Genomic DNA, 16412 nt, shown 5'->3' on the forward strand with positions numbered 1-16412 from the left:
TTAAATAAGTTAATATTTATTCCCCTTTGCTTTGCTCCCCACCCCCTTCCCCCTTCCATTAAGCAGCCAAATTTCCTGTATCAGATTATTGCAACGTTTAACCTGAATTTGTAAAAGAAACGTCCGCGAACCGCAGGGGCTTTGCTGCAACCTCCCAGCCCGGGCGGGGCCGCCAGCAGAGGCGCCAGCTTATTGCATGGACCCCACTCCCTGGGGACGCGAGCGTGCCTCGATCGCCCCAACACAGATGCTGGGCAGCGGGCCCAGGAGCGGAGGCGGACAGAGAGGGGGACGAGGAGGGGGGACAAACAGGTGAGGACTCAGACCGTGAGCAACAGTGAAGCGTGGCCGTGGTGGCCTCGGGGACCGAGCTGCCACCAACCAGAGCACAGGTGGCCCCGAGCACGTGTTCCCTAGAAAAGTAAGTGGGTGTGAGGACGGGGCTCTGCTGGGCAGCCTCCGACTTCCTCTTTTTGGTCGTTTTCTGGTCTTTGTCCCAGGGATGCAGCGGTCGCGAGGGGACCGCTGACCAGGCCTCAGACCGCCTTGGCGGAGCTGGGAAAACCCAAACCCGAGCGCACCGGCCGGAGGCTCCCAGGCCGACGGCTACCCCCTGTTCTGCTTCGTCCAGACCCGGCGTCTGCCTCCCTCTCCCTGGGCGGACGGCCTCCCGGGCTCCTCTGCCTCGGCAGGGCCCGAGCTGGGGTCCACGCGCAGCCCCGCCCGGGGCCACCACCCTGCCGGGTGCGCCCCAACCCCAGTGCTAAAACCTGTGTGGCACCTTGCCCTCAGCTACACGGGCTTGTCTATGTGGTCACCCGGGATGGGGGTGGCCGGGGGGGACCCCGCTTTCTTTGGGGGGCTCTGGAGGACTTTGAGGTGCAGCCCCCGTCCCTTCTCTGGGGGGTCGCTGGAGAGCACGGGAGGCTCTGTTTTGTGGGGTTCAGGAGGCACTGTGGCCCCCGAAAGGGAAGCTCTGGGTTCAGGGGCCACGCTGTGGCCGCTGTCTGCAAACAGGTCTCCGCCAGGGCCCCCCACGTCCAGCGGCTCAAAGGCGAAGCTGGGGACGGTCAGGTGGTCTGCGCGGCAGGCCGCCTGTGCGCGACGCTCCCCCTTGGCGGCCGCGTCCGCCCCCGCCCCCTCCACGGGCTCCAGGGAGTCCCTGTGTGGCGTGGCCTCACAGGACGGGGTTCGCCGTCTCAGAGTGCCGCTGCCCTCTGCCGCCGGGGGCCGCGCGGTGCCCTCGTCCTCTGCGGGGGGGTCTACGGAGATGCAGGGGGGGCTCATCTTCTTCTTCCTGCGGGCCCCCGAGGGGGGCTCCGCCTCCGGGACCCGGGCCTTCACCTCCCGGACCTCCGAGCGGCCGTCCCCTCCTCCCTGCTCCGCCGAGGGCCGCCTCTGCTCATCCGCCTGGCCCGGCTGCCCCCGGAAGCCCTGGGCGTCGACGCCGCAGAAGCCGTGCAGGTCTGGCTCACCGCCTGCTCCCGGGGCATCAGGGGAGGCCGAGGGGCTCTGCGCCGAGCTGGTGATGTGGCTGACCTCCTCGTCAGCAGGGTCCGGGGCCTCGGCCTCCTCCCCTCCTGGGGCCGGCGGCCTACCGGAGACGCAGCGCTGCCCAAAAGTGTGCTTGCGGGCGCGGACGCTGGCGGGCCTCGGGGAACGGGGTGGGGACCGTACGGAGGCCCCCAGGGACGCCTGCCTCACGGGGGTCTTCCCGCCAGGCTCCGCCCAGCCTGGGCCACCATCCCTGGGGCCGGCCATCTGCCCTTCCAGGGAGCTGGTGCGCACGGCCTCCTGCAAGGATACGGGGTCAGGTGACCGAGGAGGCTGGGCAGGACCCAGGCAGCAGCCAGGGGCGCGGGAACCCCCACCCCACCCGCAGAGTAGGACCGAGACTCCCCAGGGCAAGCAGACACGCCGTCCGCCGGCCCCACCTATGCCGAACGCACCGCTCGTGCTGGGGGCACAGCGAGGACAGAGGACTAAGGACCTGAACTCCCGTGGGCAGAGCCTGCTGTGGCCCGGGAGGCCCCACTGGGCACAGAGCCCCCACCCTGCACAGCGCCAGCAGGGCCCGGAAGCCCAAGCACAGGGCACGTGGCAGAGAGAGGATCTGAGGCCGCGGCAGGAGGAGAGGAGTCTCGGGGTACGGGCGAGGCTCAGGGGTGCTGCGCTGCACGGGACTGAGACTAGTGCCCGAGGAGACACGGTTCCTGGGCCCTGTACGTCGTCCCAGACCGCAGGGACGTGCCCCCCTCCCCTGGTGTCCCCGCCACTCATCTTTCAAACGGGAGGGAACCACGGTGGGGCCCCCAGGCCTGGGCCGCGGGACTCGGAGGGCTTCTCCTACCTGTCTGCGGAGCAGTCGGCTGAGGCTAGGGGAGCGGGTTGCGCCCCGAGGGGACAGGGCACCGAGGGCGTCGGTGTCCCGGGCTGGGGATGGTGCGGCCGAAGAGACCCGGAGGGGGGTGCAGGGCTCTGCGGGCAGGGAGTGTGCAGAGGTGGACAGACCCGGGGCAGGACCTGGGGCAGGAAGGTGAGAACGCTGCAGCCTCGGCCACCTGGCGGAGGCCCGGCCGCCCCGTCCCGCCGGCCGCCTCCAGGGGCCTTACCCGAGGTTTCCGCATCCGTTTCAGGCAGCGGCCGAGGGTGTGGGGCGGAGGCGGGCGCCACGGGCCGGAACATGTAGCTGTCGTTGGGCAGGGACAGCATCCGGGACACAGACACCTTGCGCACGACCAGGAGGCCGGGGGCGTCCGGGCTCTGCGGGGCCGCGGGCCTGGGGCGGGCGGGGGGGCCTCGCGCCACCTCCAGCTCCAGCTCGGCGTCCAGCTCGGCGTCCTCGCGGGCCTCCTTGTTGCTCTCCTCCAAGTGCTTCATGAGCACGGCCACCACCACGTTGACCAGCACGAACTGTGCCACCAGCACGAAGGTGACGAAGTAGATGGGGGAGATGGCTGGCAGGTACGTGAGGCAGTGCTTGTCCTCGCGGGCGCACTCCCGCAGCGTGTCCTGCGGAGGCAGAGCAGGCAACTGTGGGCGCCCCGCCCCCCGCCCCCCTCCCCCCACCCCCTGGGCGCTCCACCCCCCACGACGGCTCAGGCGCTACCTTCATGATCCCGTTCCAGTTGTCCCCCGTGGACACGCGGAACAGCGTGAGGAAAGCCATGCCGAAGTTGGAGAAGGTGGCATGCCGGCTCAGGCCCTCGCAGGGGTTGTCGTCACTGCACTCTGCCGGGGAGACCCTCGCTCGGTCAGCCCGAGGGCTCTGCAGGGCGGTGTCTACCCTGGGCCCCGAGGCCACACAGGGCCACGCCGGACCCAACCGAGAGCCCTGCCCTCCCCCAGGGAGCAGATCGCGCGCTCCTGGGGAAAAGGACCCACGCGCAGCTCGGGGGCCCTGGCAGGTGGGTGCTGGCCTCTGTGGGGGCCGTGTCCTTTCAAGGCCGGGGGAGGGGAACAGGGCTGCCTGGAGCCCCACCCTGACATGCGAGACTTTCCGGGTACACAGGCCAAGCCCTCCGTGGCAGCCGGTTCTGGCTGAGCCCCAGCAGAGGGCACCCCTGCTCCCCAGGCCTGCCTCTCACGTCAGCATGCCCTCGGGCCCCAGGGCCAGGACGGACACGGCTGCCTTGTCGTGGGGCATAGGAAGCACCCCGAATAGGGGGCTGGGGGCTGGGGCACCAGCTGCCGAGTCCCAGGATCCCCTCTGGGCAGACCCTGAGCTGTGACAGCCACCTCCGCTGCCTTATAGACAAGTCCACGCTGGCGTCTGCCGGCAGCCACGAAGCACTCAGCGACATCGGGTGTTTTTGAGGAGATCCCAAGGGACTGGGCTGTCCTGGAAAGTCCCCACCTGCTCCCTGCCCACGCTGGCCAGAGCCTCGGGCCTGGGGGGTGGAACGAATCCCCGGTGACCATTAAAAAGGACACGGGCCAGCGTTTGTATCCCAGGGACCACAAGAAGCGGGGAGACGGGTGTATGTGCCTGCGAGTGCGTATCTGCACGCGCACACTTCCTCACGCTCACGTATGGCCCGGTCCTCCTGGCTAGGCGTGAACACGTGTGTATCCGTGCACGTCTGTGTGTGCATGCGTGTCAGGGGTCTGGCACCACACTCCTGCGAATGCGCGGATGCCCCTGTGTGAGGCCGACGCACGGGTGGGTCCTGGGCAGCTGAGGGCTGATGGGGGCGGCGGCCGGGTGAGGACACAGATGGGGCAGGAGGCGGGTGGCCGGTGTCTGCCGGGCGGGCACCCGGTGCCCGGGGGCCGCATGCGCGTGGGCGAGGCTGCGCACACTCACCGAGCCTCCCAAACAGCTCCACCCCCAGGGCAGCATAGATAAAAAACAGGAGCATGAAAAGTAGGCCGAGGTTCCCTACCTACACGAAGAGAGAAGCAGAGTGAGGTCAGGGGCAGCCTCAGCCCCCACCCGCTGGGCTCTCGGCGCCCCACCTCGCCGCCCTCACCCACGCTCCTGGCCAGGCTCCCGACACTGCCTTCGAGCCCTGTTCTCCACCCGTCCCTTCAGGCCCTGGAGCTCTGTGGCCCCCGGGGGCCCCTCTGCCAGCACCCCCCCTTCGGTCCAGTTCCTCACACCCACCCTGCACCCCGGGCCCCACCGCCCCCTGCTCCTCTGCTCCTCAGAGCCCCAGGCCACCTCCAGCCTCAGCGACCCCACTGGGGGCTAGCTATGCAGACCTAGGGCGTCCTGCCCCCTGCCCAGCCCTGGCACATGCCGCATTCGGCAGGGCGCCCTGGCGTCCTGTGACCCGTGCCATCCCCCTGACTCCTCCACCCCTTCCCCCCCTCACTCCTGCTGGCACGGGCCTCAGGGGCCGCAGAGGGGACAGGAGGGGGCTGGCCGAAGGTGGGAGGGGGTGTGTGGTGTGCAGATGGCTGGAGAGGAGGGGCTGTGGGGGTGAGTGAGCGGCTGGATAGGAACGCGCTGGGCTAGCAGACAGACAGCTGGCTGGGAGAGCTGGACATGGACAGAAGGACACAAGGGTGGACGGACAGATAGCTGGTGGAGGGCTGGGGATGGACAGAAGGACCCAGAGGTGGATGGACAGCTGGTGGGAGAGCTGGATGTATGGAAAGAAGGATACAGGAGTGGACGGACAGATAGCTGGTGGGAGGGCTAGAGATGGACAGAAGGGACACAGGGGTGGACGGATGGATGGACGGCTGGCGGAGAGTTGGGTGTATGGACAGAAGGACACAGGAGTGGGCGGATGGATGGACGGCTGGCGGAGAGTTGCACGTATGGACAGAAGGACATGGGTGGATGGACAGACGGACAGCTGGTGGAGAGTTGGATGTACAGAGAGAAAGACACGGATGGACAGACGGATGGATGGCTGGTGGAGAGGTGGACGTACGGACAGAAGGACACAGGGGTGGACAGACGCACTGGGTACAGTCCTCTGAACTCGGACCAGTCTTTCTGGTCCACATCCTCTGCCCACTGCATCCAGAATCAGACTGGGGGAGGTGCGCCCTGGTCTCCAGTCTTTCCCCAGAGGAACCGAGGCCCAGAGAGACACAGCCCTCCTCTCTGCCAGCACAGCAGAGGCGTTCCCTGCACACGTGGGGCGGTTACCGTGGCTTTTGCAAGACCGATGACCGTGTTAGCGAATGAATCGCATCGAGTGAGGCCCCCCCCCCCGGCTGCGTCTCGTGGTCTTGGGGGCGGCTGTAATGCCCACCTCGGGGCCGTGAACCGGACCCGGGCCCCGGGTCGAGGAGCTGCTGACCTACCTGGGGCAGGGCTTGAACCACCGTGTCCAGCAGGGCCCGCATGCCTGTGGCCATCTTGAGCAGTTTCAGCACTAGGGCCAGGAGCCGAGCATCAGTGGGGGGCGGTGGGGCCTGGGCCAGTCTGACCCTCCCCTGCTGCCGGAGACCCCGGGGCCACCCCCATCCCTGACGCTCCCCGGCCCCCAGACCGAGCCCAGGGGGACGCCGCAGGGCGAGCCGAGGAAGGACGCTGGGCCCGGGGTCGCGGAGGCCACGAGCAGGGGTCCCCGGGCGGGACAGGCGGGCGGCCTACCGCGGGCGATGCGGAGCACGCGCATGATGCGGATGATGGTGGGGTTGATGGGCAGGGCCGCGTTCATCTCGATCTCCTCCAGCGTGATGCCCATGATGGACAGCAGCACTATGGCCAGGTCCAGCTGGTTCCACCTGGGACAGGAGGCAGGCGGGCTCAGGGCCTCCTTCCGGCGCCCCGGCTGCGTCCCGCACCGCTCCTCGGCAGGACCGCGTCGTCGGGCCTCGGGCTGGGACCACGGGGCGCAGGGCTGTGGCTCTCACCCGCCCGTGCCCCAAGGGTCCTCCAGGCCCCGGGGCCCGCCCCACGCACCTGTCCTTGAAGAACCTCCGGAACCCAAAAGCCACCAGCTTCAGCACGGCCTCAAAGACAAAGACGATGGTGAACACGTAGTTGCAGTACTTCAGGGCCTCGTCCAGCGACTGTGAAGAGAGCGTCAGGCTGCAGGGCCAGCCCGAGGTGCCCGTGTGCCAGCCCCACCCCCCTCCCCACCAGCAGACCCTCGTCCCTCGGGCCTGGCCAACAAGCCCTGGTATGCAGGGCGGCGCCCGGTCTGGCGGCGTGGACAGCCTCTGGGCCGAGGGCACCGGTCCCTCCCAAGCCCAGACCCCCGGCCCAGCCTCAAGTGGACCCCTGCCCACATCCCGGGACGTGGCCATGCCACACCTGGCGTGGCTTCAAGGAAAGCCACGGAGGTTCAGGGCGGGAGGCTCTGTTGTTCTCGTCCCTTCCTCTGAAGGAGAAAGAGGGACGTCCTTTCTTTGATGAAATGGGGACGCAGACCAGATCAGGGCGAAATAAAAACCCGACTGCCTTCCCCCTGCCCGTCCCCTGCCCAGCTGATGCCTGGGCAGCTGGATGTTCCCACAGACAGCACTACTGGGGGGAGGGCCCTCCTCGTTCGCAGATGGCACCATGGAGGTAGAGGGGGAGGGCCCCCCAGGGCACGCGGCCCAGGGAGGTTCAACCAGTTCTAAAAAAAGGAAAACAAGGACGCTTTGCTCAAACCATAGCTTCACGTACCCCACCGACCCCAGCGAGGGCTTGGGAAAGTCTGCAGACGTGGGACCCCCGCCCCCGGCTCTGACCAGGTCCACCCCGCTGAGCGTCAGACCCCACCAACGGCCCTCCCAGGGCTTGCGTCCTCGCCACTGGTCCTGCGGACGGCGGTGGGGGGCGGGGGGAGCGGGAGTCTCCAGGCACTGAGCCCCACCTTGGGCTGGTTGTAGTGTTCCATGGACATGGTGATGACGTTGACCCCGATGATGAAGGTGATGAAGAGGTCAAGATAGTGGCTGGTGCACAGCGAGTGGATGGACCGGCGGGTGGGCGAGTAGTCCGCATAGTAGGGCCGGCGCTGGGCCTCTGCAGGGAGAGGGTGCCGTGAGCTGGGGCCGGGGGCTGCCCGCGCCCCGCGGCACCGAGATGGCGCCGTTCGTCTGCTCGGAAGCTGCGGTGTGCCAGCTGCTGGGGAAGGGCCTTGGGCTCAGACACGGGGGTTTGCGTGAGCCTGGGGGAGAGTTTCTCCCCAGAAAGGGGGCACCATTGGGGGCAAGAAGTGGCTCCTGCTGCTGGCTGGAACCACGGGAGGGGAGGCCTGGGGGACTGGGTCTCAGGAGCATGTCGCCCATCTGATCAGGGGGCCCCAACCCCAGGGCGGGGCCTAGGAGTGGGCCTGGCAGCCGAGACCCCACCTGGGCCCTGCCCTGGGGCCCCGCTCAGTCCCCACCCTGCCGGGGGCTCCCAAGCTGGGCTTCGTCATCGACCCTCCTGGGCTGACAAACACCAGTGCAAACGCCCTGACGAGGAAGCCTGAGCAGACAAGGGCCTTCCCGGGCGGCAGGGTCAGTCCATCCCTGACCCCAGCCGCCACAGGGCAGGCTGGCCTACCCCCCGCTCTCTCTCTCTCTCTCTCTCTCTCTTGTCCCGGGCATGCGCTGGCCCCGGTCACCAGGCCCAGAGTCCCTCCCTCCTCGTCCTCCAAGGGGCCAGTGGCCACCGCCTGCTGTCTGGGCTCTGCCGGACCTCTGGTCCATCTGAGGTTGATGGCCACGACCTGGGGCGGGGGTCATGCGTCCTCTAACGGTTCTGCCTGCACTAAATGCCGCCTGCAGTCACCCCGTTAGAGCTTATCGGTGTCGGCTGAGCACCAAGTGAAAGCACACTCCTGGGCCACAGCACCCTGCACAGGCGTGGCCAGGGTGGCGAGAGCTCTGGCGGCCCGAGCCAGAAGGCCCAGGGCCCGGGAGAGCAGGGGCTGCTGGGAGCCGACCCCTCCCCGGGACCCTCATGCTCCCTGGGCTGGCGTGCAGTCACTAGAGAGCTTGGCTCAGCTCACAAAGCCAAAGATGCAAACAGCCGGGCGGGGCAGGCCAGTGCCGGGGACGGGGAGCGGCCACAGATCGGCAGGTGCCCCAGGACGCAGCAGAGGTCCAGCCATGCAGGCAGCCGGGTGGAGGGACGAACCCAAGCTTGGAGACGGCAACACGGACACCAGGCAGGTGGGCCGGCGGATCCTTCCTCCCGCTGATGCCTGGCGCCCACCCCCCAGCCATCCTGGGCCCACCCCGCGATGGACCCCAGCAGGCCCGGCACCAGCCTGCAACGTCCACCCGTCCCCAAGGCAGCAACAGAGCAACGGAGCCCAGGCCAGCCCGTAGCCCCGTGCACTGGCTGGCCGAAGCGGGGGGGGGGGGGGGGGGGGCTAAGACATGCAGGGCGGGGGGCAGATACCTGGGCTGGGGAAGGTGCCTGGAAAGACAAGGAGATGGTCTGAGCTGGCCTCGGGGGGTGGGGCATGGACACTCCACACGGGGCGGGGCAGGTGGGGACACTCAGCAGGCCCCCTCCTGCAAGAAGCCCTCCTTGCTCCCGAGCTGGCTGGGACTCCCCTAAGACCCTGACTGACGTCTGACTGACGGCTTCATTTGCTCTTCCCTCGGGAAACGGACCTGCCCCTGTGGCGACGGGCGCTGGAAACCGGGGGTCTCGTTCGTGTCCTGTGCCCCTTGGGAGAAGATCCCCGCGCCACCTGTCCCCGGCGCCCTCCCCTGTCCTGGCCCCTCCCGGCCCCCACGCAGGCCCAGGACGAGGCGGGGCCCTCCGGTCCCGCCGCGGAGAAGCTGCTGGGGCCCGCGTGGGAGGGAGACCCGGCCGGAGCCGTTCCGCAGTCCCACGGGCCCGGGGCTCCCGAGGGTGGGAGGGGCCGACCCACCGCCACCCGGAGCGCCTTACTCCTGCGTTTCCTCTCCAGGCGCCGCTGCCGCTTCTCCTCGCGCCGCCGCGCCTCCTCGGCCTCCTGGTGCTGCCGGCACTTGTGGAAGTTCTCCACCACGACGCCCACGAACATGTTGAGCACGAAGAAGCTGACGATGAGCAGGAAGGAGATGAAATAGAGCAGCATCCACGGGTTGTGGTTGGGCACCGGCTGCGGCACACAAGCGACACGTGGGTCCCCGTCCTCCTGAGGGCACCTGTCCCCAGGACGGCCCACGCACGGCAGGACCCGAGACGGGGCTGCCTGGGAGACCTCCGGCCCCACACGGCCGCGAGTTCTGAGGCCAAAGGCAGCCTCTTGGGGGTCAGGTTGCCTGAGACGACCCACAAGACACGGAGAAGCGGGTCCCGGGAGGCCGGGGTTGCCCCCCCCCCACCCCCCCGGCCCCCGCACCTGCTGATCTATGCCCACGGCGTCCAGCCCGTCATACATAATGTTCACCCAGCCGTCCTTGGAGGAGAGCACGAACAGGGACATCAGCGCCTGCGGGGCCGGAGCAAGGGTGGTCACCACAGCCCTGCCTTCACCCCGAGACACCCGAGGGACCACACGACCCCCCGCTGATGGTCTCCGGCTCACAGACAGACCTGACCGTGACTGCCGTCCGGGGTTTCCGTTTTTCCCAGAAGGAGGAGGGCAGCCTGCACCCGCTGCCCGCACCCCATCCCTGCCCTGCCCATCCCCCACCAGAGCCCCGCCCCGCCCACCTGGCCGAGGTTGTCGAAGTTGTACTTTCGCCGCACCCAGCGGTAGCGCGCCGCCCGGCACTCGGCCTTGGTGGAGATGTTCCTGGTATCGGCGCCTTCGCAGTAATAAAACTTCCCCTTGAAGAGCTGACCAGGGCGTCGGGGTCATCCGGAGGGCCCCGCCCTCCTGGCTCCCAAGGCGGCTGGGACTTCCCTAAGACCCTGACTCCGACGGCTTCGCCCGCTCTTCCCACGGGGTCGGAACTCACGGGGGCGGACCCATGAGTCCACCAGACCCGCCCCGCACAGCCCTCCCAGGGCTGCCGGGCTGCTGCTGACCACAGACCACCGTCCCACGGCTGGGACACCCACGGGCAAGCAGGGTGCGCACCTGCACCCCCAGGATGCCGAAGATGATGAAGAAGGCACAGCAGATGAGGACGATGTTCCCGATGGGCCTGAGTGACGATATCAGAGTCTCCACCACCAGCTTGAGACCTGGAGCACGGCTGATGACCCTGGACGCAGAGCAGGGGCCCATCCTTGAACCCAGCCCCCAACCCCCATCCCCCACGCCCCCCCCTCCCTCCCGCTTCCCTGACTCCAGGACCCGCCCCTCCACAACCCCACCCCCACCTGGCAAAGGCCCCGCCCCTTCCCCCACTCCTCCTCTCCTTGCCTCCTCCTTGACTCCAGGCCCCACCCCTCCCTGGCTCGGCCGAGGCCCCGCCCACCTCAGAGGCCGCAGCGTCCTTAGCAGGCGCAGCACTCGCAGGATGCCCAGGATCTTGGCGCCACCGGCGGAGGCCATGGCTACCACGATGTCGACCAGGGACACCAGGACCAACAGCCCGTCCAGCACGTTCCAGCTGCTCTGCAGGTAGGCGTGATCGCCGGAGACCAGGCCCAGGGCCACCACCTGGGAGGCGCAGAGGAGGAGCCCAGGTGGGGGGCACGTTCAATTGGGGGCTGGGACAAGTACAGAAACTGGACACTGCTGGGCCCGCTGGTACCTTCACCATCATCTCAGCCACAAAAATCGCCGTGAAGATGTAGTTGGAGACGCTGAGGAAGACACGCTCCTGCAAGGACAGGCTGGTGAGAGGGGCCGGCCGCGCTCAGCCACGCCCCCACCCCCCGGGGCCAGAAGGGCGCCTCACGGTGCTGCTGGGGTCGATGTCAGGCCTTTCCAGGGCGATGGTGATGCAGTTGAGGAAGATGAACACCAGGACGACGTGATCGAACATCTTGTGAGCGATGATCTTCTGGCAGGAGACCCGGAACCTGGGCGGTTGGGCACGTGAGGCAGCGTGACCCGCTCCAGGGACAGCGTGGCTGCTACTGCCCCAGAGAACACAGCTCCGGGGCGCAAGAGACCCCGAGGCCCAGGGACGCTCGCTGCGTAGAGGGAGCCAGGAACCCAGGGGGCGGAGTCAGCCCCTCGCCGCGTGCCCCTCACCTGTTCTGCGGGGAGAAGAGGTACAGGGCCCAGGGCTCCCGGCTCCGACACCACGCGGGCTTGTAGGGCTCCAGCACTTTGCGCAGGCGCACGCAGCAGCTCTGGGGGCAGAGGACGCGGGTCCTCAGGGCCCCTCCCAGCCTGCCCCCGCCCCCCACCACGGGCCCTCCCACACTCAGGGCCCGCCTCCTCCTTAGGCCCAGCCCCATCCTTCTGTCTCTGGGGTCCCAGTAGTTCCAGCCTGGTCCTCCCCACCCACTGACAGAGACCCCCGCTGGGAGTCCAGGGGACCCCCTCCCCCAGCTGGCCCCCATCCTGCAGAACCGCCCTGAAAAAGGGCCTCACTGGGAAGGTGGCCCTGCCCTCTGCATCTGAGGAGCTGCCTGCCAGGGGCTGACCTGCTCAGGGCTCGGAACCACCCCTCAGGTGGGCGAAGGGTCGAGCCGGGGACCAATCTGCTCCAGGGCTCCGGGGGGATGAGCTGAGGCCGTGTCCCCGGCATCAAGGGCTGCTCAGCCTGTCCTGCTCTCCCCACCCACTTGTCTTGGGGCACCAGGAGACCCCACGAGTGACGTGCCCTGGGTCCCTGCCTCAGGCTCTGCTTTGGGGAACAAACCCAAACAGGAGGGAGATGTGGAGGACGGCCCCACTCACGTTCTCCACGTCGTCGTCATACTCGGCCGAGTCCTCCTTGTGGCTGTCGATGCGCAGAAAGAACTCACTGGGCAGGGCGAGCACCTGCCCGTTGCAGTCGTGGAACTTGCTGGGCAGCAGTGCGGCTGGCCGCGGGGGCCGCAGGTCCAGCGTGCTGCGCTGGTCCAGGGACTCGGCACGGCGCAGCGGGATGGTACGCGTCCCCAGCGAGGCCCCCGCCCCCGGCCTGCCGTCCTCCGCCTCCTCGTCCGTGCTCCCCTTGCCCTCCCCGGACAGCAGCGACTCCCGCTCCCCGCACTGGCTCCGGCGCTTGAGGCTGGGTGCGCGGCCCAGGCTGTTCCAGCTCGAGCGCCGGCTGCTCCAGGCACTGTTGGGGCCCCAGTGGGCGCAGGGCGAGCTTCGGAGGCTGGACTGTGTGTGTGTGGGAGGGGGGGTGAGGAGTGAGCAGGGCCAGCCCCCCGCCGAGACGTCCCAGGCCCTGGGCACCTGGCCACAGGGGCTTTTCCTGACCAGCTGCATTACTACTAACCCTGCTAGCAGCATCTGCCTGTGGATCACCTCCTATAACGCGCACACAACCCTACCAGCGAGCAGACTGCTTTTTCAGTGGTCTGCCTGTGGCACAAAGCCGGTCAACGAAGAGCCTGAGACAGCCAGTGAGTGTTGGGAGTGCTGAGTTGGGCTGGGGCTGGGGCTGGCACTGGGGCTGGGGCTGGGGCTGAGTTGGGGCTGGGATGGGGCTGAGCTAGACTGAGGCTGGGACTCGGGGATGGGGTGGGGCTGAGCTGGGAATGGGGCCAGGGCTGGGGTGGGCCTGAGCTGAGGCTGGGGCCAGGGCTGGGCTGGGGCTCGGGCTAGGGCTGGGTTGGGGCTGAGGCTGGTGCTGAGCTGGGCTGAGGCTCCGGCTGGGGCTGGGCAGAGGCTGGGACTGGGGCTAGGGCTGGGACTGGGGCTGGGGCTGGGTTGGGGCTGAGGCTGGAGCTCAGGCTGGGGTCAGGGCCGGGGCTGGGCTGGGGCTGAGCTGGGGCTGAGTTGGGGCTGGAGCTTGGGCTGAGCTGGGTTGAGGTTGAGGCTGGGGCTGGGGCTGAGGCCGGGGCTTGCGCTGGGGCCCGGTTGGGGCTGAGGCTGGGTTGGGGCTGGGATGGGGCTGGGTTGGGGTTGGGGATGAGGCTGGGGCTGAGCTGGGCTGAGCCTGGGGCTGGGACCAGGGCTGGAGCTGGGTTGGGGTTGGGGTTGGGGCTGAGGCTGGGATTGAACTGGGGCTGAGTTGAGGCTGAGCTGGGGCTGGAGCTTGGGCTGAGCTTGGGCTGACCCGGGCTGAGGCTGGGGCTGGGCTGGGCTGGGGCTGGGTTGGGATTGGGACTCGGCGACTTAGACTGTTCTGGCCTGGAGAGCAGGTAGTGGTGCTTATCAACAAGCCTGGCACCAGCCCTGGGCCAGACATCCTCAGACACTGGTAGGGCTGCTGGGTGGGCCCCCAAATCAGCTCACTGGCCCCCGTTGGACTTGCACAACTGTTGAGCTGCCGTCTCAGAAGAGACAAGGGTTTTGCCTCTGCATCCTCGCCCTGTCTGCTGTTACTCACTTCTACCTCCCGGGGCCAGCACGACGCTGCCTGTCCCCCTCCCTCGGTCCCCAACATCCAGGCTGGACGAGTCAGGCCGTGATGCGGCTGCTCGGCTGAGCGCTTCTTGGTGATGGCCACACTACGTCCCATCTTCCTGCTCTGCCTCGACTTTCCTGCGTGTACACGCCCCGCCCACCCCTGGCTTCCCCTCAGCGGCTGGCTTCTCCCACTCTGTCCCCCCTCCCCGCCCCTCCCCCGCCTTCTGGAAGCAGGGTGGACTGTGTCTGCTGGGGCGGCGTTTCCTGGGTTTGCATGGGGAGCCCCCGCCCAGCTTCTATCACGTGTCCCTCCCCACCCCCCGGCTTCTGTCACGTGTCCCCTCCCTGCTGTCCCTTTCCTTTGCCCTCCCGAGGTACGTCCTGTGCTCTACCGGCTTTTATCTCTCACTTCGGTCAGGAAGACGAACTGCCGGGGAGGAAGGGATCGCCATGCGCTCACGCTCCGCCCGCAAGAGCTGCCGCTCTGGCTCCACGTACGGGAAAACGGAGCGCCTGTCTCCTCCGCTCGGGGATGGGGACCCACGGGGTGGGACTGTGGCGCGTGCAGGACCCACACTCATACTGGGAAAGGCCCCAAGGACCCACGTGGGTGAAGCCTGGAGCCGGAGCAGGGGAGGGTCCCTACCAGTGACTTCTGGTCGCCCAGCTGGGGGTCCACAGAGCTGCTGCTGCCGCGCCTCGACTCCAGGAGGCCGGGGGCCGGGTCCAGGTGTGGGGAGCTCTTGGGGGTGGGCATGGGCGTGGCCGCTGTGCGCATGATGAGGGGAGGGGGCAGGCTGCCTCGGCCCTCCAGGTGCCCGTTGGGGGTCACTGCCAGCGGGTACATCTTCACCTCTGCAGACAGGAGGCGGGGATTTGCACCTGCAGAGCTTCCAGGAAGCGAACGTGCCCCCTAGAACTTGCCCACGGGAGCCCGTGCTAGGCCAGGATGGGGTGAACGGCACCCCCTCGACCCCCATGGTGCAAACGCTCACCCGTGGCCCGGGCGTCTGGGAACTTGTCAAAGTCCTCCTCCAAGTGGGCGGATGTCTTGTCCTCGTCCGTGTCGGATCTGTTGGCGTCACCCTGGGCCCGCAGACAGAAGACACACGTGAGGCTCCCCCGGGGACAGGAACCATCTGCGTCAAACACCCCCCCACAGGCCTCCTCCCTGAGCTAGGCTGGCGTGGAGGTGGGCGTGGCCGGGAGGGCTCGGCCCGAGGTTACTACCAAGGGCAGGTGTGGTGGCCGAACGACGCTCGCTCTCCATGTCTGTCTGGTGGGATTCCCGCCCCTCACCTCTGCCTGAAAGCCCTCCACCAGGATGGCCACCAGGAGGTTGAAGAGTACGTAGTTGCCGAAGGTCATCAGTGCCACGAAGTAGAGGGCCGCCCAGGAGGAGGTGGAGGCCATGCCGTTGTAGAGGACAACGTTCCAGTCCTCCTGCGTGAGGATCTGCGGAGAGGGGCCGGTTGGGGCTGGAGATGCCGGGGAGCCCTGGGGGGCGGCTTCACCGCACTGGCCTCAGACAGACCAAGGCACATGCTGGGGCTGCCCTGAGCAGGGCGGGGGGGGGGTTCTCCCGGGGACCACCGTTCCCGTCAGGGGATGCCTGCCCACCCCGGCTGTACCTGGAACACGGTGACGATGGCCCACAGCAGGGAGTCAAAGTTCTTCCTGTCGGGGACCGTGTCTCCGGTGTCTGTTGTCAGGCTGAACTTGCACCCAAAGAGGTGCATGCCCAGGATGCTAAGGGCAGGGCAGGATGGCAGGGAGGCGGGCAGCAGGTGAGCAGGGGCAGCGCCACGTGGCCATCCCTGCCCTCAGGGGTTGCCCTTCCACGCCTTCCCCGTTGGCCCGGTCCCCAGCTTCCTGCTTTACAGGGGCCTCCCTGCCGGTGCCCACGGCCTAGCCACCTCCATCCTACAGGTGGGAAGACGGAGACCGGGGTGGGAGGAACCGGGGCCTGTCTCGCTCAGCCTGCCTGGGCCGTTCTCTGCCCCAGCCCATCCTTGAGGCTTGACCCCACGCCAGGCTGGCACACAGTGGGTGCTCAGCACATAGCAGGTGAAGGCTGCCCCCACTCCTTCCCTGATTTCCTTGGGGCACAGATCCTCATCCAGCCATCTGGGGGTCCCGCCCATCCCCCCACCCGGCTGCGAGCCTGCAGAGCGGAGCCCACTCTGGGGTCCTACAGGGCCTGCCAGCACCCGGAGGGCCAGCCAATGAAGTCTGAACAGAGAACCAGTGACGGAGCCTCCACAAACGGAGGGCAGAGCGGTGGGCGGAGCGGTGGGCGGGCTGCGCCCGCATGCGTCCTGCGCTCCAGGTCCCGACCACGCAGCCCCGCGGGGGGAGGACGACGGCTCCCCGGCAGTCGGCCCACCTGAAGATGAAGATGAAGAGCATGAGCAACATGCAGAAGGTGGCCACGTTGTCCATGGTCTTCATGAGCACCACCAGCTGGCGCCGCAGCGCGGGCATGAAGCGCACCAGCTTGAGCACCCGCAGCAGCCGGAAGGTTCGCAGCACCGACAGGCCGCCGTCCGCCTGCCCGACGATCTCCCAGACGCTGAGGGGTCGGCCCGCGAGTCAGGAGGGGCCCCGCGTTGGGACCACGCCCCCGCCACGCCCCCTCCTCATGAAGACCACGCCCACGCCCCCCTCCCTGGGGAC

At 68.2% G+C, this 16412-nt stretch overlaps 1 protein-coding gene and 1 long non-coding RNA gene across 5 annotated transcripts in view; one reads left to right on the plus strand and one right to left on the minus strand.

Moving 5' to 3' along the window:
- Positions 1 to 16412, minus strand: part of CACNA1H (calcium voltage-gated channel subunit alpha1 H) — a 61983-nt gene continuing 45571 nt past the window's right edge. For 3 of the 4 annotated variants that reach the window (XM_045459852.1, XM_045459850.1, XM_045459848.1), the window contains 24 exons: positions 16123 to 16308; positions 15368 to 15485; positions 15036 to 15191; positions 14732 to 14822; positions 14383 to 14591; positions 12132 to 12542; positions 11478 to 11578; positions 11179 to 11302; positions 11032 to 11100; positions 10753 to 10937; positions 10410 to 10536; positions 10040 to 10165; positions 9726 to 9815; positions 9290 to 9482; positions 8789 to 8806; positions 7269 to 7420; positions 6368 to 6477; positions 6056 to 6189; positions 5764 to 5834; positions 4307 to 4385; positions 3110 to 3231; positions 2613 to 3012; positions 2351 to 2523; positions 1 to 1794 (listed from right to left, as the gene is read on the minus strand). In XM_045459852.1, the coding sequence (XP_045315808.1) occupies positions 793 to 1794; positions 2351 to 2523; positions 2613 to 3012; positions 3110 to 3231; positions 4307 to 4385; positions 5764 to 5834; positions 6056 to 6189; positions 6368 to 6477; positions 7269 to 7420; positions 8789 to 8806; positions 9290 to 9482; positions 9726 to 9815; positions 10040 to 10165; positions 10410 to 10536; positions 10753 to 10937; positions 11032 to 11100; positions 11179 to 11302; positions 11478 to 11578; positions 12132 to 12542; positions 14383 to 14591; positions 14732 to 14822; positions 15036 to 15191; positions 15368 to 15485; positions 16123 to 16308 (4447 nt within the window). In that variant the 3' untranslated portion in view covers positions 1 to 792. The remainder of the gene's footprint in view (positions 1795 to 2350; positions 2524 to 2612; positions 3013 to 3109; positions 3232 to 4306; positions 4386 to 5763; positions 5835 to 6055; positions 6190 to 6367; positions 6478 to 7268; positions 7421 to 8788; positions 8807 to 9289; positions 9483 to 9725; positions 9816 to 10039; positions 10166 to 10409; positions 10537 to 10752; positions 10938 to 11031; positions 11101 to 11178; positions 11303 to 11477; positions 11579 to 12131; positions 12543 to 14382; positions 14592 to 14731; positions 14823 to 15035; positions 15192 to 15367; positions 15486 to 16122; positions 16309 to 16412) is intronic. The other variant, XM_045459849.1, reaches the window with a different exon arrangement.
- LOC123588714 lies at positions 4913 to 5376 on the plus strand. The gene is made up of 3 exons (XR_006707985.1): positions 4913 to 5010; positions 5064 to 5170; positions 5330 to 5376. It is a non-coding gene; the product is annotated as an uncharacterized LOC123588714 (long non-coding RNA).

The sequence above is a fragment of the Leopardus geoffroyi genome, chromosome E3 (assembly GCF_018350155.1).
Source record: "Leopardus geoffroyi isolate Oge1 chromosome E3, O.geoffroyi_Oge1_pat1.0, whole genome shotgun sequence".
NCBI lineage: Eukaryota > Metazoa > Chordata > Mammalia > Carnivora > Felidae > Leopardus > Leopardus geoffroyi.